We start from the raw sequence: 23,178 nt of genomic DNA, 5'->3' as shown, positions 1-23,178 counted from the left end.
AATATCCCTCACTGTACTGTGTTAACATCCCTCACTGTACTGTGTGTTAACATCCCTCACTGTACTGTGTTAACATCCCACACTGTGCTGTGTGTTAGCATCCTTTGCTGTACTGTGTTAACATCCCTCGCTGTACTGTGTGTTAACATCCTTTGCTGTACTGTGTGTTAACATCCCTCACTGTACTGTGTTAACATCCCTCACTGTACTGTGTGTTAACATCCCACACTGTACTGTGTGTTAACATCCCTCACTGTACTGTGTGTTAACATCCCTCACTGTAATGTGTTAACATCCCTCACTGTACTGTGTGTTAACATCCCTCACTGTACTGTGTGTTAACATCCCCCACTGTACTGTGTGTTAACATCCTTCACTGTGCTGCGTGTTAGTATCCCTCACTGTACTGTGTTAACATCCCCCACTGTACTGTGTTAACATCCCTCACTGTACTGTGTGTTAACATCCCTCACTGTACTGTGTGTTAACATCCCTCACTGTACTGTGTTAACATCCCCCACTGTACTGTGTTAACATCCCTCACTGTACTGTGTGTTAACATCCCTCACTGTACTGTGTGTTAACATCCCTCACTGTACTGTGTTAATATCCCTCACTGTACTGTGTTAACATCCCTCACTGTACTGTGTGTTAACATCCCTCACTGTACTGTGTTAACATCCCACACTGTGCTGTGTGTTAGCATCCTTTGCTGTACTGTGTTAACATCCCTCACTGTACTGTGTGTTAACATCCTTTGCTGTACTGTGTGTTAACATCCCTCACTGTACTGTGTGTTAACATCCCTCACTGTACTGTGTGTTAACATCCCTCACTGTACTGTGTGTTAACATCCCTCACTGTACTGTGTGTTAACATCCCTCACTGTACTGTGTTAACATCCCTCACTGTACTGTGTGTTAACATCCCACACTGTACTGTGTGTTAACATCCCTCACTGTGCTGTGTGTTAACATCCCACACTGTACTGTGTGTTAACATCCCTCACTGTACTGTGTGTTAACATCCCTCACTGTACTGTGTGTTAACATCCCTCACTGTACTGTGTGTTAACATCCCTCACTGTACTGTGTGTTAACATCCTTCAGTCTAGCATGAGGACCAGTATTCTGATGTTCACTGTGACCTCCTGTCCTTTACTCTTTGACATTCCTCTGAGCACACCTACTCTCTCTCTCTCTCTCTCTCTCTCTCTCAGTCCTAGGGAACAACAGTCCTCTGTACCACCCCGTTTCTCTCTGCCCCTGAAAAGAGAACCATCCTGCCTCACACAATCCCTCTTTGTCTGTCATAATTAGCATGCTGGCCACCAGGAATGGCTCTCGTATGCATGGAATGTCACTTAGTTGCACTAACGCTGGTGTACTGTTATTCTGATCACTGTTTGTCATATGAATGTAAACAGATAAAGAGGCTATTGACCTCCTTCTGCTCTGCATAGCTGAACTGAAGGGATGTATTTGATTTGATTCACTTGATTCACACAAAGGATGGATGACAGAGAGGAATCAACAGGCCCTGAACTGAAGAGATGTATTTGATTTGATTCACTTGATTCACACAAAGGATAGATGGCAGAGAGGAATCAACAGGCCCTGAACTGAAGAGATGTATTTGATTTGATTCACTTGATTCACACAAAGGATAGATGGCAGAGAGGAATCAACAGCTCCTGAACTGAGGGGATGTATTTGATTTAATTCATTTGATTCCCTCAGAGAATGGGTGGGCAGAGAGGAAATCAACAGGCCCCACAGAAAGCAGAGAACTGGGTCAGGAGCTCTGTTTTGCAGCAGTGCAGAAGTTGGTTGCTCTCTATGAATTATTTATCAATCCTAAATGTAGGTTTCGTCTCCCGGCTCCCTTTTTACAGACCACGGGGTGGTCTCTCATCTCAATCAGAGCCCTCATTCCAAACCTCTTCCCCCTGTTCAGTGTCTACAGTAGAGGCTGTGGTGGGCGGGGGGGGGGGGGGGGTAGATTGTTCCCTCCCTGACATGCTTGGACAGACAATCAACTCTGCTTTTAGGACGCCCCAACGAGAGTGGTCTGGCTCAGGACGCCCCCCCAACGAGAGTGGTCTGGCTCAGGACGCCCCCCCAACGAGAGTGGTCTGGCTCAGGACGCCCCCCCAACGAGAGTGGTCTGGCTCACGTTAAGTGGAGTGCTGAAAGCAGAGGGCCGTTGTGGGGGTGGAACCTGTGTCACTACGCCATCGGTGATTGGGCGAAAACGTCAGACTGAGATACATCATCCTACATGGAACAACAGGAACATGTTCATTGAGTTACCATTTAGTTTCCACAGTGTGGGGGAGTGCTGAAGGTTCATTGAGTTACCATTTAGTTTCCACAGTGTGGGGAGTGCTGTCAGTGATATGTTGAATTTAAATAATAGTTGTGTTTTTAAATGTTGATGTAGCCTAGATACTAATGCTTCCTGACTTGTGTCCAGTCAGCAGACGTGTCCGACCAGATCCTTCGGGTGGTGGCCCGGTCCAGTCGACTAGAGGAACTGGTTCTGGACAACGCTGGACTCACTAGGTGACTACCCTCCTTTATATTGCTTGTTCTCGTTCTCTCTCTCTTTTTCTCTCTGCTGCCTCCTTCTCTCTGTATCACCCCTGGTGCCTGGAACACTTCACTCTCTCTCTGTCTCTCTCTGTCTCTCTCTGTCTCTCTCTCTCTCTCTCTCTCTCTCTCTCTCTCTCTCTCTCTCTCTCTCTCTCTCTCTCTCTCTCTCTCTCTCTCTCTCTCTCTCTCTCTCTCTCTCTGTTTCTCTCTCTTTCTCTCTCTGTTTCTCTCTCTCTCTCTCTCTCTCTCTCTCTCTCTCTCTCTCTCTCTCTCTCTCTCTGTTTCTCTCTCTCTCTCTCTCTCTCTCTCTCTCTGTTTCTCTCTCTCTGTTTCTCTCTCTCTCTGTTTCTCTCTCTCTCTGTTTCTCTCTGTGTGAGGTTTGTCAGAAACAGTTGTCTCTGTGTGGTACCAGTGGTCCTGACACAGCAGTGTCAGTTAGAGTTAGTTAAACAGTAAATCACAATGTGCTGTTGTACTCTATGGCTGTGAGTAACACACATACTGTGGTAGATATCTGACAGGTTTTGTCTGACGTAATGTTTCCTCTCTCTCCAAAGGGATTTTGCCCAGAAGCTGGCGAATGCCCTCTCCCATAACCCCAACTCAGGACTCCACACTGTCAACCTTGCCAATAACCCACTGGAGGATCGAGGTATGACTCTACTGTCCTCCTCTACTTTATTATACATTCATACTGAGACGCAGGGCTCATTTCAAATGGGACCCTGTATAATACAACATAATGGGCCCTGTATAATACAACATAATGGGCCCTGTATAATACAACATAATGGGCCCCTGTATAATACAACATAATGGCCCCTGTATAATACAACATAATGGCCCCTGTATAATACAACATAATGGGCCCCTGTATAATACAACATAATGGCCCCCTGTATAATACAACATAATGGGCCCTGTATAATACAACATAATGGGCCCCTGTATAATACAACATAATGGGCCCCTGTATAATACAACATAATGGGCCCCTGTATAATACAACATAATGGGCCCCTGTATAATACAACATAATGGGCCCCTGTATAATACAACATAAGGGCCCCTGTATAATACAACATAATGGCCCCTGTATAATACAACATAATGGGCCCCTGTATAATACAACATAATGGCCCCCTGTATAATACAACATAATGGCCCCTGTATAATACAACATAATGGGCCCCTGTATAATACAACATAATGGGCCCCTGTATAATACAACATAATGGGCCCTGTATAATACAACATAATGGGCCCTGTATAATACAACATAATGGGCCCCTGTATAATACAACATAATGGGCCCTGTATAATACAACATAATGGGCCCTGTATAATACAACATAATGGCCCCCTGTATAATACAACATAATGGCCCCCTGTATAATACAACATAATGGCCCCTGTATAATACAACATAATGGGCCCCTGTATAATACAACATAATGGCCCCCTGTATAATACAACATAATGGGCCCTGTATAATACAACATAATGGCCCCCTGTATAATACAACATAATGGCCCCCTGTATAATACAACATAATGGGCCCCTGTATAATACAACATAATGGGCCCTGTATAATACAACATAATGGGGCCCTGTATAATACAACATAATGGGCCCCTGTTTAATACAACATAATGGGCCCCTGTATAATACAACATAATGGGCCCTGTATAATACAACATAATGGGCCCTGTATAATACAACATAATGGGCCCCTGTATAATACAACATAATGGGCCCTGTATAATACAACATAATGGGCCCCTGTATAATACAACATAATGGGCCCCTGTATAATACAACATAATGGCCCCTGTATAATACAACATAATGGCCCCCTGTATAATACAACAGAATGGCCCCTGTATAATACAACAGAATGGCCCCTGTATAATACAACATAATGGGCCCCTGTATAATACAACATAATGGGCCCTGTATAATACAACATAATGGGCCCTGTATAATACAACATAATGGCCCCCTGTATAATACAACATAATGGCCTCCTGTATAATACAACATAATGGCCCCCTGTATAATACAACATAATGGCCCCTGTATAATACAACATAATGGGCCCCTGTATAATACAACATAATGGCCCCCTGTATAATACAACATAATGGCCCCTGTATAATACAACATAATGGGCCCCTGTATAATACAACATAATGGCCCCCTGTATAATACAACATAATGGCCCCCTGTATAATACAACATAATGGGCCCTGTATAATACAACATAATGGGCCCTGTATAATACAACATAATGGCCCCCTGTATAATACAACATAATGGCCCCCTGTATAATACAACATAATGGCCCCCTGTATAATACAACATAATGGGCCCCTGTATAATACAACATAATGGGCCCCTGTATAATACAACATAATGGGCCCCTGTTTAATACAACATAATGGGCCCCTGTATAATACAACATAATGGGCCCCTGTATAATACAACATAATGGGCCCCTGTATAATACAACATAATGGGCCCCTGTATAATACAACATAATGGGCCCTGTATAATACAACATGATGGGCCCCTGTATAATACAACATAATGGGCCCCTGTATAATACAACATAATGGGCCCTGTATAATACAACATAATGGGCCCTGTATAATACAACATAATGGCCCCCTGTATAATACAACATAATGGGCCCTGTATAATACAACATAAATATACACATTTACACAAAATATATACAGTACCAGTCCAAAGTCTGGACACAGCTACTCATTCCAGGGTTTTTGTTTGTTTTTTACCATTTTCTACATTGTAGAATAATAGTGAAGACATCAAAACTATGAAATAACACATATGGAGTCATGTAGTAACCAAAAAAGTGTTAAATATACTTTCTATTTTAGATTCTTCAAAGTAGCCACTCTTTGCCTTGATGACAGCTTTGCACACTCTAAAACGTTTGACCGGTAGTGTATATATGAGTACTAGTATAGCCCCTCTAAATCTATCACTCAGCAGAGAGCTGCTTCTGAGTACTAGTATAGCCCCTCTAAATCTATCACTCAGCACAGAGAGCTGCTTCTGAGTACTAGTATAACCCCTCTAAATCTATCACTCAACAGAGAGCTGCTTCTGAGTACTAGTATAACCCCTCTAAATCTATCACTCAGCAGAGAGCTGCTTCTGAGTACTAGTATAACCCCTCTAAATCTATCACTCAGCAGAGAGAGCTGCTTCTGAGTACTAGTATAGCCCCTCTAAATCTATCACTCAGCAGAGAGAGCTGCTTCTGAGTATTAGTATAGCCCCTCTAAATCTATCACTCAGCAGAGAGAGCTGCTTCTGAGTATTAGTATAGCCCCTCTAAATCTATCACTCAACAGAGAGCTGCTTCTGAGTACTAGTATAACCCCTCAATCTATCACTCAGCAGAGAGAGCTGCTTCTGAGTACTAGTCTAACCCCTCAATCTATCACTCAGCAGAGAGCTGCTTCTGAGTACTAGTATAACCCCTCTAAATCTATCACTCAGCAGAGAGCTGCTTCTGAGTACTAGTATAGCCCCTCTAAATCTATTTAAATTGGAATCCCTTTGCCCTTGATCAAATATTAAACTCTTTCAGATTATTGTGAAGTTGAATATGTGAGCTGATTCAGTGAGTTTCTTTTGTCATTTAAACTGTCTCATTCCATGGAGAATATCTAATGCATTTGATAGCATTTCCCCGTCGTTCGTGATCGTGTCTGTGACTCTCTGTATTGTTGTGTTGTTGAAGTATAGAGAAGAAGAGTTAACAGAATGTTCTGGACTAGAATAGAACTTTCCGCTGAACTATGAGAGCAGGTTAAAACATTTCATCCCCTCTAAACCTGTGGTGTCTTTCCAAGTCACATCAATTAAAGAGACGCCAAATATCCTGCGTCTCTCAGATTTTCTAGCAAATTTGTCCTCGTGTCACATGTATCGTCAAGAGACCGTTGAGTTGTACAATCTGTCTTTACACAAACGCTAACCGGGCCTGCATTAGAATGAACACTGAGTGTTTGAGTGAACAGAGCTGTCCCCCCCCCCCCGGCAGGTCAGGGAAAAGGAAGGCAGTGAATTGAAATCCCCAGTCTGTCTGATATCATGGTACTGCCAAATGACTAAGTGTTGTTTTCCATTCTGCTGTTTTCTCCAGGAATCACCTCCCTGGGAACACAGTTTGCCAAACTTCCGAAGGGACTCAAGCATTTAAACTTTTCCAAAACCTCATTGTCACCCAAAGGTAATGACTGGACTTTCTCACATTCTGGCATTTGCATGGAAAACTTGTATTCAACTTCCAAACCATTAAGCACAGACAGTTCTCTAATGTTCAATAATCCACAGGGCTGCTTCTCTAATGTTCAATAATCCACAGGGCTGCTTCTCTAATGTTCAATAATCCACAGGGCTGCTTCTCTAATGTTCAATAATCCACAGGGCTGCTTCTCTAATGTTCAATAATCCACAGACAGTTCTCTAATGTTCAATAATCCACAGGGCTGCTTCTCTAATGTTCAATAATCCACAGGGCTGCTTCTCTAATGTTCAATAATCCACAGGGCTGCTTCTCTAATGTTCAATAATCCACAGGGCTGCTTCTCTAATGTTCAATAATCCACAGGGCTGCTTCTCTAATGTTCAATAATCCACAGGGCTGCTTCTCTAATGTTCAATAATCCACAGGGCTGCTTCTCTAATGTTCAACAATCCACAGGGCTGCTTCTCTAATGTTCAATAATCCACAGGGCTGCTTCTCTAATGTTCAATAGTCCACAGGGCTGCTTCTCTAATGTTCAATAATCCACAGGGCTGCTTCTCTAATGTTCAATAATCCACAGGGCTGCTTCTCTAATGTTCAATAATCCACAGGGCTGCTTCTCTAATGTTCAATAATCCACAGGGCTGCTTCTCTAATGTTCAATAATCCACAGGGCTGCTTCTCTAATGTTCAATAATCCACAGGGCTGCTTCTCTAATGTTCAATAATCCACAGGGCTGCTTCTCTAATGTTCAATAATCCACAGGGCTGCTTCTCTAATGTTCAATAATCCACAGAGCTGCTTCTCTAATGTTCAATAATCCACAGGGCTGCTTCTCTAATGTTCAATAATCCACAGGGCTGCTTCTCTAATGTTCAATAATCCATAGGGCTGCTTCTCTAATGTTCAATAATCCACAGGGCTGCTTGCTGTGAAATCATTTCCCTTTTTGATGTATGAGAACAATCTGGTTTGCATGACTTATAGTGTTGTTTATATTTTTGTTTATATTGTTGTCTATGTTGTTGTTTATATTGTTGTCTATGGTGTTGTTTATATTGTTGTCTATGTTGTTTGTATTGTTGTCTATGTTGTTGTTTGTATTGTTGTCTATGTTGTTGTTTGTATTGTTGTCTATGTTGTTTGTATTGTTGTTTATATTGTTGTTGATATTGTTGTCTATATTGTTGTTTACATTGTTGTCTATATTGTTGTTAGGTTCAAAGTATTCACCAAAGGTTAAAGCACATTATAAACTGGGTGGTTCGAGCCCTTTATGCTGATGGCTGAAAGCCAAAGTATATTTAAGTAATAAGGCAATGCTGATTGGCTGAAAGCCATGGTATATTTAAGCAATATATGGCCAATATACCACAGCTAAGGGCTGTTCATAGGCACAGCCCTTAGCCGTGGTATATTGGCCATATACCACAAACCCTTGAGGTGCCTTATTGCCATTATAAACTGGTTACCAACGTAATTAGAGCAGTAAAAATACATGTTTTGTCATACCCGTGGTATACGGTCTGATATACCACGGCTGTCAGCCAATCAGCATTCAGGGCTCGAACCACCCAGTTTTTAATAGACCGTATACCACGGGTATGACAAAACATGTATTTGTACTGTTCTAATTACGTTCATCATAGGAGAGCAATTACTCAGTGTTCCTCTGTTCACACCTCTGATTAAACAGTTCACACCAACCAGCATGTTGTTAGTAATATAGCCCTAATTAATGACACTGTTACTGCAGAGGGAGGGAGTCTAATGGAACAATACTGTTACTGCAGAGGGAGGGAGCCTAATGGAACAATACTGTTACTGCAGAGGGAGGGAGCCTAATGGAACAATACTGTTACTGCAGAGGGAGGGAGCCTAATGGAACAACACTGTTACAGCAGAGGGAGGGAGCCTAATGGAACAATACTGTTACTGCAGAGGGAGGGAGACTAGTGGAACAATACTGTTACTGCAGAGGGAGGGAACCTAATGGAACAATACTGTTACTGCAGAGGGAGGGAGCCTAATGGAACAATACTGTTACTGCAGAGGGAGGGAGCCTAATGGAACAATACTGTTACTGCAGAGGGAGGGAGTCTAATGGAACAATACTGTTACTGCAGAGGGAGGGAGCCTAATGGAACAACACTGTTACTGCAGAGGGAGGGAGTCTAATGGAACAATACTGTTACTGCAGAGGGAGGGAGCCTAATGGAACAATACTGTTACTGCAGAGGGAGGGAGCCTAATGGAACAATACTGTTACAGCAGAGGGAGGGAGCCTAATGGAACAATACTGTTACAGCAGAGGGAGGGAGCCTAATGGAACAATACTGTTACTGCAGAGGGAGGGAGCCTAATGGAACAATACTGTTACTGCAGAGGGAGGGAGCCTAATGGAACAATACTGTTACAGCAGAGGGAGGGAGCCTAATGGAACAATACTGTTACAGCAGAGGGAGGGAGCCTAATGGAACAACACTGTTACTGCAGAGGGAGGGAGCCTAATGGAACAACACTGTTACAGCAGAGGGAGGGAGCCTAATGGAACAATACTGTTACTGGAGAGGGAGGGAGCCTAATGGAACAATACTGTTACTGCAGAGGGAGGGAGCCTAATGGAACAACACTGTTACTGCAGAGGGAGGGAGCCTAATGGAACAATACTGTTACTGCAGAGGGAGGGAGCCTAATAGAACAACACTGTTACTGCAGAGGGAGGGAGCCTAATGGAACAATACTGTTACTGCAGAGGGAGGGAGCCTAATGGAACAATACTGTTACTGCAGAGGGAGGGAGCCTAATAGAACAACACTGTTACTGCAGAGGGAGGGAGCCTAATGAAACAACACTGTTACTGCAGAGGGAGGGAACCTAATGGAACAATACTGTTACTGCAGAGGGAGGGAGCCTAATGGAACAATACTGTTACTGCAGAGGGAGGGAGCCTAATGGAACAATACTGTTACTGCAGAGGGAGGGAACCTAATGGAACAATACTGTTACAGCAGAGGGAGGGAACCTAATGGAACAATACTGTTACTGCAGAGGGAGGGAGCCTAATGGAACAATACTGTTACAGCAGAGGGAGGGAGCCTAATGGAACAATACTGTTACTGCAGAGGGAGGGAGCCTAATGGAACAATACTGTTACTGCAGAGGGAGGGAGCCTAATGGAACAATACTGTTACTGCAGAGGGAGGGAGTCTAATGGAACAACACTGTTACTGCAGAGCGAGGGAGCCTAATGGAACAATACTGTTACTGCAGAGGGAGGGAGCCTAATGGAACAACACCGTTACTGCAGAGGGAGGGAGCCTAATGGAACAATACTGTTACTGCAGAGGGAGGGAGCCTAATGGAACAATACTGTTACTGCAGAGGGAGGGAGCCTAATGGAACAACACCGTTACTGCAGAGGGAGGGAGCCTAATGGAACAATACTGTTACTGCAGAGGGAGGGAGACTAGTGGAACAACACTGTTACTGCAGAGGGAGGGAGACTAGTGGAACAATACTGTTACTGCAGAGGGAGGGAGCCTAATGGAACAACACCGTTACTGCAGAGGGAGGGAGCCTAATGGAACAACACCGTTACTGCAGAGGGAGGGAGCCTAATGGAACAATACTGTTACTGCAGAGGGAGGGAGCCTAATGGAACAACACCGTTACTGCAGAGGGAGGGAGCCTAATAGAACAACACTGTTACTGCAGAGGGAGGGAGCCTAATGGAACAATACTGTTACTGCAGAGGGAGGGAGCCTAATGGAACAATACTGTTACTGCAGAGGGAGGGAGCCTAATGGAACAATACTGTTACTGCAGAGGGAGGGAGCCTAATGGAACAATACTGTTACTGCAGAGGGAGGGAGCCTAATGGAACAATACTGTTACTGCAGAGGGAGGGAGCCTAATGGAACAATACTGTTACTGCAGAGGGAGGGAGTCTAATGGAACAATACTGTTACTGCAGAGGGAGGGAGCCTAATGGAACAATACTGTTACTGCAGAGGGAGGGAGCCTAATGGAACAACACCGTTACTGCAGAGGGAGGGAGCCTAATAGAACAATACTGTTACTGCAGAGGGAGGGAGCCTAATGGAACAATACTGTTACTGGAGAGGGAGGGAGCCTAATAGAACAATACTGTTACTGCAGAGGGAGGGAGCCTAATGGAACAATACTGTTACTGCAGAGGGAGGGAGCCTAATGGAACAATATTGTTACTGGAGAGGGAGGGAGCCTAATGGAACAATACTGTTACTGCAGAGGGAGGGAGCCTAATGGAACAATACTGTTACTGCAGAGGGAGGGAGCCTAATGGAACAATACTGTTACAGCAGAGGGAGGGAGCCTAATGGAACAATACTGTTACTGCAGAGGGAGGGAGCCTAATGGAACAACACTGTTACTGCAGAGGGAGGGAGCCTAATGGAACAATACTGTTACTGCAGAGGGAGGGAGCCTAATGGAACAATACTGTTACTGCAGAGGGAGGGAGACTAATGGAACAATACTGTTACTGCAGAGGGAGGGAGCCTAATGGAACAATACTGTTACTGCAGAGGGAGGGAGCCTAATGGAACAATACTGTTACAGCAGAGGGAGGGAGCCTAATGGAACAATACTGTTACTGCAGAGGGAGGGAGCCTAATGGAACAACACTGTTACTGCAGAGGGAGGGAGCCTAATGGAACAATACTGTTACTGCAGAGGGAGGGAGTCTAATGGAACAACACTGTTACTGCAGAGGGAGGGAGCCTAATGGAACAATACTGTTACTGCAGAGGGAGGGAGCCTAATGGAACAATACTGTTACTGCAGAGGGAGGGAGCCTAATGGAACAACACTGTTACTGCAGAGGGAGGGAGCCTAATGGAACAATACTGTTACTGCAGAGGGAGGGAGCCTAATGGAACAATACTGTTACTGCAGAGGGAGGGAGCCTAATGGAACAATACTGTTACTGCAGAGGGAGGGAGCCTAATGGAACAATACTGTTACTGCAGAGGGAGGGAGCCTAATAGAACAACACTGTTACTGCAGAGGGAGGGAGCCTAATGGAACAATACTGTTACAGCAGAGGGAGGGAGCCTAATGGAACAATACTGTTACTGCAGAGGGAGGGAGCCTAATAGAACAACACTGTTACTGCAGAGGGAGGGAGTCTAATGGAACAATACTGTTACAGCAGAGGGAGAGAGCCTAATGGAACAATACTGTTACAGCAGAGGGAGGGAGCCTAATGGAACAATACTGTTACTGCAGAGGGAGGGAGCCTAATGGAACAACACTGTTACTGCAGAGGGAGGGAGCCTAATGGAACAATACTGTTACTGCAGAGGGAGGGAGCCTAATGGAACAATACTGTTACTGCAGAGGGAGGGAGACTAATGGAACAATACTGTTACTGCAGAGGGAGGGAGCCTAATGGAACAATACTGTTACTGCAGAGGGAGGGAGCCTAATGGAACAATACTGTTACAGCAGAGGGAGGGAGCCTAATGGAACAATACTGTTACTGCAGAGGGAGGGAGCCTAATGGAACAACACTGTTACTGCAGAGGGAGGGAGCCTAATAGAACAATACTGTTACTGCAGAGGGAGGGAGTCTAATGGAACAACACTGTTACTGCAGAGGGAGGGAACCTAATGGAACAATACTGTTACTGCAGAGGGAGGGAGCCTAATGGAACAATACTGTTACTGCAGAGGGAGGGAGCCTAATGGAACAACACTGTTACTGCAGAGGGAGGGAGCCTAATGGAACAATACTGTTACTGCAGAGGGAGGGAGCCTAATGGAACAATACTGTTACTGCAGAGGGAGGGAGCCTAATGGAACAATACTGTTACTGCAGAGGGAGGGAGCCTAATGGAACAATACTGTTACTGCAGAGGGAGGGAGCCTAATAGAACAACACTGTTACTGCAGAGGGAGGGAGCCTAATGGAACAATACTGTTACAGCAGAGGGAGGGAGCCTAATGGAACAATACTGTTACTGCAGAGGGAGGGAGCCTAATAGAACAACACTGTTACTGCAGAGGGAGGGAGTCTAATGGAACAATACTGTTACAGCAGAGGGAGAGAGCCTAATGGAACAATACTGTTACTGCAGAGGGAGGGAGCCTAATGGAACAATACTGTTACTGCAGAGGGAGGGAGCCTAATGGAACAATACTGTTACTGCAGAGGGAGGGAGCCTAATGGAACAACACTGTTACTGCAGAGGGAGGGAGCCTAATGGAACAATACTGTTACTGCAGAGGGAGGGAACCTAATGGAACAATACTGTTACTGCAGAGGGAGGGAACCTAATGGAACAATACTGTTACTGCAGAGGGAGGGAGCCTAATGGAACAATACTGTTACTGCAGAGGGAGGGAGACTAATGGAACAATACTGTTACTGCAGAGGGAGGGAGCCTAATGGAACAACACTGTTACTGCAGAGGGAGGGAGCCTAATGGAACAACACTGTTACTGCAGAGGGAGGGAACCTAATGGAACAATACTGTTACTGCAGAGGGAGGGAGCCTAATGGAACAATACTGTTACTGCAGAGGGAGGGAACCTAATGGAACAATACTGTTACTGCAGAGGGAGGGAGCCTAATGGAACAATACTGTTACTGCAGAGGGAGGGAACCTAATGGAACAACACTGTTACTGCAGAGGGAGGGAGCCTAATGGAACAATACTGTTACTGCAGAGGGAGGGAGCCTAATGGAACAACACTGTTACTGCAGAGGGAGGGAGCCTAATGGAACAACACTGTTACTGCAGAGGGAGGGAGCCTAATGGAACAATACTGTTACTGCAGAGGGAGGGAACCTAATGGAACAATACTGTTACTGCAGAGGGAGGGAGCCTAATGGAACTCTCCCTCTCCCCCCCCCTCTCCCCCCCCCTCTCTCTCTTCTCTCCTCTCCCCCCCCCCTCTCTCTCTCTTCTCTCCTCCCCCCCCCTCTCTCTCTCTCCTCTCTCCTCTCCTCTCTCTCCTCTCCCCCCCCCTCTCTCTCTCTTCTCTCCTCTCCCCCCCCCTCTCTCTCTCTCCTCTCTCCTCTCTCCTCTCTCTCCTCTCCCCCCCTCTCTCTCTCTCTCTCTCCTCTCTCCTCTCCCCCCCCCTCTCTCTCTCTCTCTCTCTCCTCTCTCCTCTCTCCTCTCTCTCCTCTCCCCCCCCCCTCTCTCTCTCTTCTCTCCTCTCCCCCCCCTCTCTCTCTCTCCTCTCTCCTCTCTCCTCTCTCTCCTCTCCCCCCCCCCTCTCTCTCTCTCTCTCTCTCCTCTCTCCTCTCTCCTCTCTCTCCCCCCCCCCCTCTCTCTCTTCTCTCCTCTCCCCCCCCCCCCTCTCTCTCTCTCTCTCCTCTCTCCTCTCTCCTCTCTCTCCTCTCCCCCCCCCCTCTCTCTCTCTCCTCTCTCCTCTCTCCTCTCTCTCCCCCCCCCCCCTCTCTCTCTTCTCTCCTCTCCCCCCCCCCTCTCTCTCTCTCTCTCTCCTCTCTCCTCTCTCCTCTCTCTCCTCTCCCCCCCCCCCTCTCTCTCTCTCTCTCCTCCCCCCCCCCTCTCTCTCTCTCCTCTCTCCTCTCTCCTCTCTCTCCTCTCCCCCCCTCTCTCTCTCTCTCTCTCTCCTCTCTCCTCTCTCCTCTCTCTCCCCCCCCCCCCTCTCTCTCTTCTCTCCTCTCCCCCCCCCCCTCTCTCTCTCTCTCTCTCCTCTCTCCTCTCTCCTCTCTCTCCTCTCCCCCCCCCCTCTCTCTCTCTTCTCTCCTCCCCCCCCCCCCCTCTCTCTCTCTCTCTCCTCTCTCCTCTCTCTTCTCTCCTCTCCCCCCCCCCTCTCTCTCTCTCTCTCTCCTCTCTCCTCTCTCCCCCCCCCCCCTCTCTCTCTGTAAAGGCCTGTAATGAATAGAGTTCTATAGATCAGCTTTCGGCATGCTTCAGAATGCCCCCTAAGGACTGGTATTTATCTGTCTATTGATTGGTTCTCCCAGGAGAGAGGCCAGTTCCTCAGAGTTCACACTGACTTATGGGAGTTTGATTCTGGGCCAGAGAGATCCCTCATTGTCTGACTGTCTGTCTAACACACTATAGCCAGAGAGATTGGTGACTGTCTGTCTAACCCTCTATAGCCAGAGAGATCCCTCACTGTCTGTCTAACCCTCTATAGCCAGAGAGATCCCTCACTGGCTGTCTAACCCTCTATAGCCAGAGAGATCCCTCACTGGCTGTCTAACCCTCTATAGCCAGAGAGATCCCTCACTGGCTGTCTAACCCTCTATAGCCAGAGAGATCCCTCACTGGCTGTCTAATCCTCTATAGCCAGGTAGATTGGTGACTGGCTGTCTAACCCTCTATAGCCAGGTAGATTGGTGACTGGCTGTCTAACCCTCTATAGCCAGGTAGATTGGTGACTGGCTGTCTAACCCTCTATAGCCAGGTAGATTGGTGACTGTCTGTCAAACCCTCTATAGCCAGGTAGATTGGTGACTGGCTGTCTAACCCTCTATAGCCAGGTAGATTGGTGACTGTCTGTCTAACCCTCTATAGCCAGGTAGATTGGTGACTGGCTGTCTAACCCTCTATAGCCAGGTAGATTGGTGACTGTCTGTCTAACCCTCTATAGCCAGGTAGATTGGTGACTGTCTGTCTAACCCTCTATAGCCAGGTAGATTGGTGACTGGCTGTCTAACCCTCTATAGCCAGGTAGATTGGTGACTGTCTGTCTAACCCTCTATAGCCAGGTAGATTGGTGACTGGCTGTCTAATCCTCTATAGCCAGGTAGATTGGTGACTGGCTGTCTAATCCTCTATAGCCAGGTAGATTGGTGACTGTCTGTCTAATCCTCTATAGCCAGGTAGATTGGTGACTGGCTGTCTAATCCTCTATAGCCAGGTAGATTGGTGACTGGCTGTCTAATCCTCTATAGCCAGGTAGATTGGTGACTGGCTGTCTAACCCTCTATAGCCAGGTAGATTGGTGACTGGCTGTCTAACCCTCTATAGCCAGGTAGATTGGTGACTGGCTGTCTAATCCTCTATAGCCAGGTAGATTGGTGACTGGCTGTCTAACACACTATAGCCAGGTAGATTGGTGACTGGCTGTCTAACCCTCTATAGCCAGGTAGATTGGTGACTGGCTGTCTAACCCTCTATAGCCAGGTAGATTGGTGACTGGCTGTCTAATCCTCTATAGCCAGGTAGATTGGTGACTGGCTGTCTAACCCTCTATAGCCAGGTAGATTGGTGACTGGCTGTCTAACCCTCTATAGCCAGGTAGATTGGTGACTGGCTGTCTAACCCTCTATAGCCAGGTAGATTGGTGACTGGCTGTCTAACCCTCTATAGCCAGGTAGATTGGTGACTGGCTGTCTAACCCTCTATAGCCAGGTAGATTGGTGACTGGCTGTCTAACCCTCTATAGCCAGGTAGATTGGTGACTGGCTGTCTAACCCTCTATAGCCAGGTAGATTGGTGACTGGCTGTCTAACCCTCTATAGCCAGGTAGATTGGTGACTGGCTGTCTAACCCTCTATAGCCAGGTAGATTGGTGACTGGCTGTCTAACCCTCTATAGCCAGGTAGATTGGTGACTGGCTGTCTAACCCTCTATAGCCAGGTAGATTGGTGACTGGCTGTCTAACCCTCTATAGCCAGGTAGATTGGTGACTGGCTGTCTAACCCTCTATAGCCAGGTAGATTGGTGACTGGCTGTCTAATCCTCTATAGCCAGGTAGATTGGTGACTGGCTGTCTAACCCTCTATAGCCAGGTAGATTGGTGACTGGCTGTCTAACCCTCTATAGCCAGGTAGATTGGTGACTGGCTGTCTAACCCTCTATAGCCAGGTAGATTGGTGACTGGCTGTCTAACCCTCTATAGCCAGGTAGATTGGTGACTGGCTGTCTAACCCTCTATAGCCAGGTAGATTGGTGACTGGCTGTCTAACCCTCTATAGCCAGGTAGATTGGTGACTGGCTGTCTAATCCTCTATAGCCAGGTAGATTGGTGACTGACTGTCTAACCCTCTATAGCCAGGTAGATTGGTGACTGGCTGTCTAACCCTCTATAGCCAGGTAGATTGGTGACTGGCTGTCTAACCCTCTATAGCCAGGTAGATTGGTGACTGGCTGTCTAACCCTCTATAGCCAGGTAGATTGGTGACTGGCTGTCTAACCCTCTATAGCCAGGTAGATTGGTGACTGTCTGTCTAACCCTCTATAGCCAGGTAGATTGGTGACTGGCTGTCTAACCCTCTATAGCCAGGTAGATTGGTGACTGGCTGTCTAACCCTCTATAGCCAGGTAGATTGGTGACTGGCTGTCTAACCCTCTATAGCCAGGTAGATTGGTGACTGGCTGTCTAACCCTCTATAGCCAGGTAGATTGGTGACTGTCTGTCTAACCCTCTATAGCCAGGTAGATTGGTGACTGGCTGTCTAACCCTCTATAGCCAGGTAGATTGGTGACTGGCTGTCTAACCCTCTATAGCCAGGTAGATTGGTGACTGTCTGTCAAACCCTCTATAGCCAGGTAGATTGGTGACTGGCTGTCTAATCCTCTTGGTGACTGGCTGTCTAACCCTCTATAGCCAGGTAGATTGGTGACTGGCTGTCTAATCCTCTATAGCCAGGTAGATTGGTGACTGGCTGTCTAACCCTCTATAGCCAGGTAGATTGGTGACTGGCTGTCTAACCCTCTATAGCCAGGTAGATTGGTGACTGGCTGTCTAATCCTCTATAGCCAGGTAGATTGGTGACTGGCTGTCTAACCCCCTATAGCCAGGTAGATTGGTGGCTGGCTGTCTAACCCTCTATAGCCAGGTAGATTGGTGACTGGCTGTCTAATCCTCTATAGCCAGGTAGATTGGTGACTGGCTGTCTAACCCTCTATAGCCAGAGAGATTGGTGACTGTCTGTCTAACCCTCTATAGCCAGGTAGATTGGTGACTGACTGTCTAACCCTCTATAGCCAGGTAGATTGGTGACTGGCTGTCTAACCCTCTATAGCCAGGTAGATTGGTGACTGGCTGTCTAATCCTCTATAGCCAGGTAGATTGGTGACTGTCTGTCTAACCCTCTATAGCCAGGTAGATTGGTGACTGTCTGTCTAACCCTCTATAGCCAGGTAGATTGGTGACTGTCTGTCTAACCCTCTATAGCCAGGTAGATTGGTGACTGGCTGTCTAACCCTCTATAGCCAGGTAGATTGGTGACTGGCTGTCTAACCCTCTATAGCCAGGTAGATTGGTGACTGGCTGTCTAACCCTCTATAGCCAGGTAGATTGGTGACTGGCTGTCTAACCCTCTATAGCCAGGTAGATTGGTGACTGGCTGTCTAATCCTCTATAGCCAGAGAGATTGGTGACTGTCTGTCTAACCCTCTATAGCCAGGTAGATTGGTGACTGTCTGTTTAACCCTCTATAGCCAGGTAGATTGGTGACTGGCTGTCTAACCCTCTATAGCCAGGTAGATTGGTGACTGTCTGTCTAACCCTCTATAGCCAGGTAGATTGGTGACTGTCTGTCTAACCCTCTATAGCCAGGTAGATTGGTGACTGGCTGTCTAACCCTCTATAGCCAGGTAGATTGGTGACTGGCTGTCTAACCCTCTATAGCCAGGTAGATTGGTGACTGGCTGTCTAACCCTCTATAGCCAGGTAGATTGGTGACTGGCTGTCTAACCCTCTATAGCCAGGTAGATTGGTGACTGGCTGTCTAACCCTCTATAGCCAGGTAGATTGGTGACTGGCTGTCTAACCCTCTATAGCCAGGTAGATTGGTGACTGGCTGTCTAATCCTCTATAGCCAGGTAGATTGGTGACTGGCTGTCTAACCCTCTATAGCCAGGTAGATTGGTGACTGGCTGTCTAACCCTCTATAGCCAGGTAGATTGGTGACTGGCTGTCTAACCCTCTATAGCCAGGTAGATTGGTGACTGTCTGTCTAACCCTCTATAGCCAGAGAGATTGGTGACTGGCTGTCTAACCCTCTATAGCCAGGTAGATTGGTGACTGGCTGTCTAACCCTCTATAGCCAGAGAGATTGGTGACTGGCTGTCTAACCCTCTATAGCCAGGTAGATTGGTGACTGGCTGTCTAACCCTCTATAGCCAGGTAGATTGGTGACTGGCTGTCTAACCCTCTATAGCCAGAGAGATTGGTGACTGGCTGTCTAACCCTCTATAGCCAGGTAGATTGGTGACTGGCTGTCTAATCCTCTATAGCCAGGTAGATTGGTGACTGGCTGTCTAACCCTCTATAGCCAGGTAGATTGGTGACTGGCTGTCTAACCCTCTATAGCCAGGTAGATTGGTGACTGGCTGTCTAACCCTCTATAGCCAGGTAGATTGGTGACTGGCTGTCTAACCCTCTATAGCCAGGTAGATTGGTGACTGGCTGTCTAACCCTCTATAGCCAGGTAGATTGGTGACTGGCTGTCTAACCCTCTATAGCCAGGTAGATTGGTGACTGGCTGTCTAACCCTCTATAGCCAGGTAGATTGGTGACTGGCTGTCTAACCCTCTATAGCCAGGTAGATTGGTGACTGGCTGTCTAACCCTCTATAGCCAGGTAGATTGGTGACTGGCTGTCTAACCCTCTATAGCCAGGTAGATTGGTGACTGGCTGTCAAACCCAGTCACCAATCTATAGAGTGGGCTGGTCCCAGATCAGTGTTTGATATGACATTGACCGTATTGAGTTTGCTGGTCCCAGATCAGTGTTTGATGTGACATTGACCATATAGAGTTGGCTGGTCCCAGATCAGTGTTTGATATGACATTGACCGTATTGAGTTGGCTGGTCCCAGATCAGTGTTTGATGTGACATTGACCATATAGAGTTGGCTGGTCCCAGATCAGTGTGTGATATGACATTGACCTTATAGAGTTGGCTGGTCCCAGATCAGTGTTTGATATGACATTGACCATATAGAGTTGGCTGGTCCCAGATCAGTGTTTGATGTGACATTGACCATATAGAGTTGGCTGGTCCCAGATCAGTGTGTGATATGACATTGACCTTATAGAGTTGGCTGGTCCCAGATCAGTGTTTGATGTGACATTGACCATATAGAGTTGGCTGGTCCCAGATCAGTGTTTGATGTAGCATTGACCTTATAGAACTGTAGTAAATGACATAGTCAGTAGGCAGTGGCCTTAATGCCACTAAAAACCCTGGCAGTGCTCATGTCCTACAGTATATGTGGCTCTTCACTGTGAGACATGACTGGTTGAGAATCAGGCCATGTGTTGACCTTCCTGTTGTCTTCACTGTGAGATATGACTGGTTGAGAATCAGGCCATGTGTTGACCTTCCTGTTGTCTTCACTGTGAGATATGATTGGTTGAGAATCAGGCCATGTGATGACTTTCCTGTTGTGTTCACTGTGAGATATGACTGGTTGAGAATCAGGCCATGTTATGACTTTCCTGTTGTCTTCACTGTGAGATATGACTGGTTGAGAATCAGGCCATGTGTTGACCTTCCTGTTGTTTGATGCAAAACGCATCATGATGCTGTGACACTTTCTGTGTTTTGAAAGTTCTATATCTTGAACCTGATTACTGACATTTTGTGACTGTGTCAACAGTGTTCTAATGAAATAAATAGCAAAATATTGTTTTTGAGTGGTATGACGTAGATGTACAAAGTAAACAACCTAGTTGGTCGATTTCTGCAATAACTAAGAGCGTTGAAGCGCGAGGCTCAACTTCTCAGCTGTTTTGGTCCCCTGGCCACCACATTGTAAGAGCTTGATGCGAACCCGTGCACATGTACAGATACTGTGTGTGAGCAAAGTCTTGCATCTTGTTCATCACAATATCTGCGTTGCTGCTCGTGCAACGTCATTTCGCTGACTCACCTTTAAGATGTAAATGGTATACAGTATTTGCTGCAGGTGGTGTTACCAGGTGGTGTTACCTGGTAGTTTTACCTGGTGGTGTTACCTGGTGATGTTATCTGGTGGTGTTACCTCATAATGTTACCTAGTAGTGTTACCTGGTGGTGTTACCTGGTGTTGATACCTGGTGGTGTTACCTGGTAGTGTTACCTGGTGGTGATACCTGGTGGTGATACCTGGTGGTGATACCTGGTAGTGTTACCTGGTGGTGATACCTGGTGGTGATACCTGGTGGTGATACCTGGTAGTGTTACCTGGTGGTGATACCTGGTGGTGATACCTGGGGGTGTTACCTGGTGTTGATACCTGGTGGTGATACCTGGTGGTGATACCTGGTGGTGATACCTGGTGGTGATACCTGGTGGTGTTACCTGGTGGTGTTACCTGGTGGTGATACCTGGTGGTGATACCTGGTGGTGTTACCTGGTGGTGATACCTGGTGGTGTTACCTGGTAGTGTTACCTGGTGGTGTTACCTGGTGGTGATACCTGGTGGTGATACCTGGTGGTGTTACCTGGTGGTGTTACCTGGTGGTGATACCTGGTGGTGATACCTGGTGGTGATACCTGGTGGTGATACCTGGTGGTGTTACCTGGTGGTGTTACCTGTTGGTGATACCTGGTGGTGATACCTGGTGGTGTTACCTAGTGGTGATACCTGGTGGTGTTACCTGGTGGTGTTACCTGGTGGTGATACCTGGAGGTGATACCTGGTGGTGTTACCTGGTGGTGTTACCTGGTGGTGTTACCTGGTGGTGATACTTGGTGGTGATACTTGGTGGTGTTACCTGCTGGTGATACCTGGTGGTGTTACCTGTTGGTGATACCTGGAGGTGATACCTGGTGGTGTTACCCGCTAGACCTTCCACAGGAACATAAACATAACACTTTACATGTAAACCTTTTGCTTTCTATGCATTCATTTTATTAAAGGCGAAAGTTCACCACTGTGTTACATTAGAGCGTTCTCTACCCTGTTCTCTGTACCCAGCGGGGAACAGGCCTGTATTACTGTACATTACCTCTCTGTCTCTAACCATCCTCTACCTCTCTGTGTATTGTTCCAGGGGGGAACAGGCCTGTATTACTGTACATTACCTCTCTGTCTCTAACCATCCTCTACCCCTCTGTGTATTGTTCCAGGGGGGAACAGGCCTGTATTACTGTACATTACCTCTCTGTCTCTAACCATCCTCTACCCCTCTGTGTATTGTTCCAGGGGGGAACAGGCCTGTATTACTGTACATTACCTCTCTGTCTCTAACCATCCTCTACCTCTCTGTGTATTGTTCCAGGGGTGAACAGCCTTGCCCAGTCACTGAGTGCCAACCAGTCCATCCCCAGCACCCTCAGTCACCTGGACCTCTCAGGGAACATACTGCGGGCAGACGACATCCCGGTAGGTGCCGACATGGTCATATCTGTCTCGGTCACTTCCTTAATAACAGAGTCATAATGGCTAGAGTGGAGAGGAGAAAGGGACTTTTGTTCATTTGCACAGATATTAACTGAAGACGGTAGAGATCCAGCTGAACCAGCTCGTCTAGTCTTCACACACCAAGTCCTATTACGTCATCTCTCCCCCCCCCTCCCCCGAGCCAGGGAGACGCACAACACAACCGCAGTCCAAATCACACTGATATCTAAGCATCCATGATACCACGTTGATTGTGTTCGCTAGTCTCTCTCTACCCAGCTCAGTGTTGATGCCTGTGCCTCTGTGGCGAGGCTGTCGTCAGCTGGGTTTAAAATCAGTCATCTGACTCTGTAGGATCACCTTGTAGATCTTGACACACTGGGAGCCACTAGAGACTGATGGGAAGGTTGATGTCAGAGGACAAGTCCTTCTGATTGGCTTAATGGGTGATGGATTAGAAGCCTTCACTTTCTGAGACTGTCAGGCCTGATGTAGCTTTGTTCGGGGTTCCCATGGGAACGGGTGCCCACACACACACACACATCTGATGACCTCAGTGCTCTCAGTATAGCTGTTGATCACGATCTTAAAGGGTCACCCATGACAACCCCTGACAAGAGATACAATGACTTTCAGAGTAAGGCGGTAGCTGATCACTATACGTTGGCAGGAAGCATTATTACCTGTTACCGCGCTCGCCTCATCCAGACGACCGCCATAGCGCACAGACCATCATTTATCCAGACAGTATTACCTGTTACCTATGCAGCACCATCATTTATCCAGACAGATACCGTTATCTGGCTTCAGGCCCTATAGACAGCATAGTCATGCAGCGTCCATCATTTATCCAGACATTATTACCTGTTACCTATAGACAGCATCAGACCATCATTTATCCAAACAGTATTACCTGTTACCTATAGACAGCATCAGACCATCATGTATCCAGACAGTATTACCTGTTACCTATAGACAGCATCAGACCATC

The 23,178-nt window shown here is 46.8% G+C and overlaps 1 protein-coding gene across 1 annotated transcript in view; it reads left to right on the top strand.

Annotated features, from left to right (window-relative positions):
- LOC139572903 (F-actin-uncapping protein LRRC16A-like) overlaps positions 1–23,178 on the top strand; it is a 234,424-nt gene that overhangs the window by 91,758 nt on the left and 119,488 nt on the right. Inside the window, exons 10-13 of the mRNA XM_071395759.1 lie at positions 2,476–2,564; positions 3,152–3,246; positions 6,775–6,861; positions 22,066–22,169. Of these exons, the coding sequence (XP_071251860.1) occupies positions 2,476–2,564; positions 3,152–3,246; positions 6,775–6,861; positions 22,066–22,169 (375 nt within the window). The remainder of the gene's footprint in view (positions 1–2,475; positions 2,565–3,151; positions 3,247–6,774; positions 6,862–22,065; positions 22,170–23,178) is intronic.

This window comes from Salvelinus alpinus, chromosome 4 (assembly GCF_045679555.1).
Source record: "Salvelinus alpinus chromosome 4, SLU_Salpinus.1, whole genome shotgun sequence".
Classification (NCBI taxonomy): Eukaryota; Metazoa; Chordata; class Actinopteri; order Salmoniformes; family Salmonidae; genus Salvelinus; species Salvelinus alpinus.
This window is presented reverse-complemented; position numbering and strand designations above follow the sequence as displayed.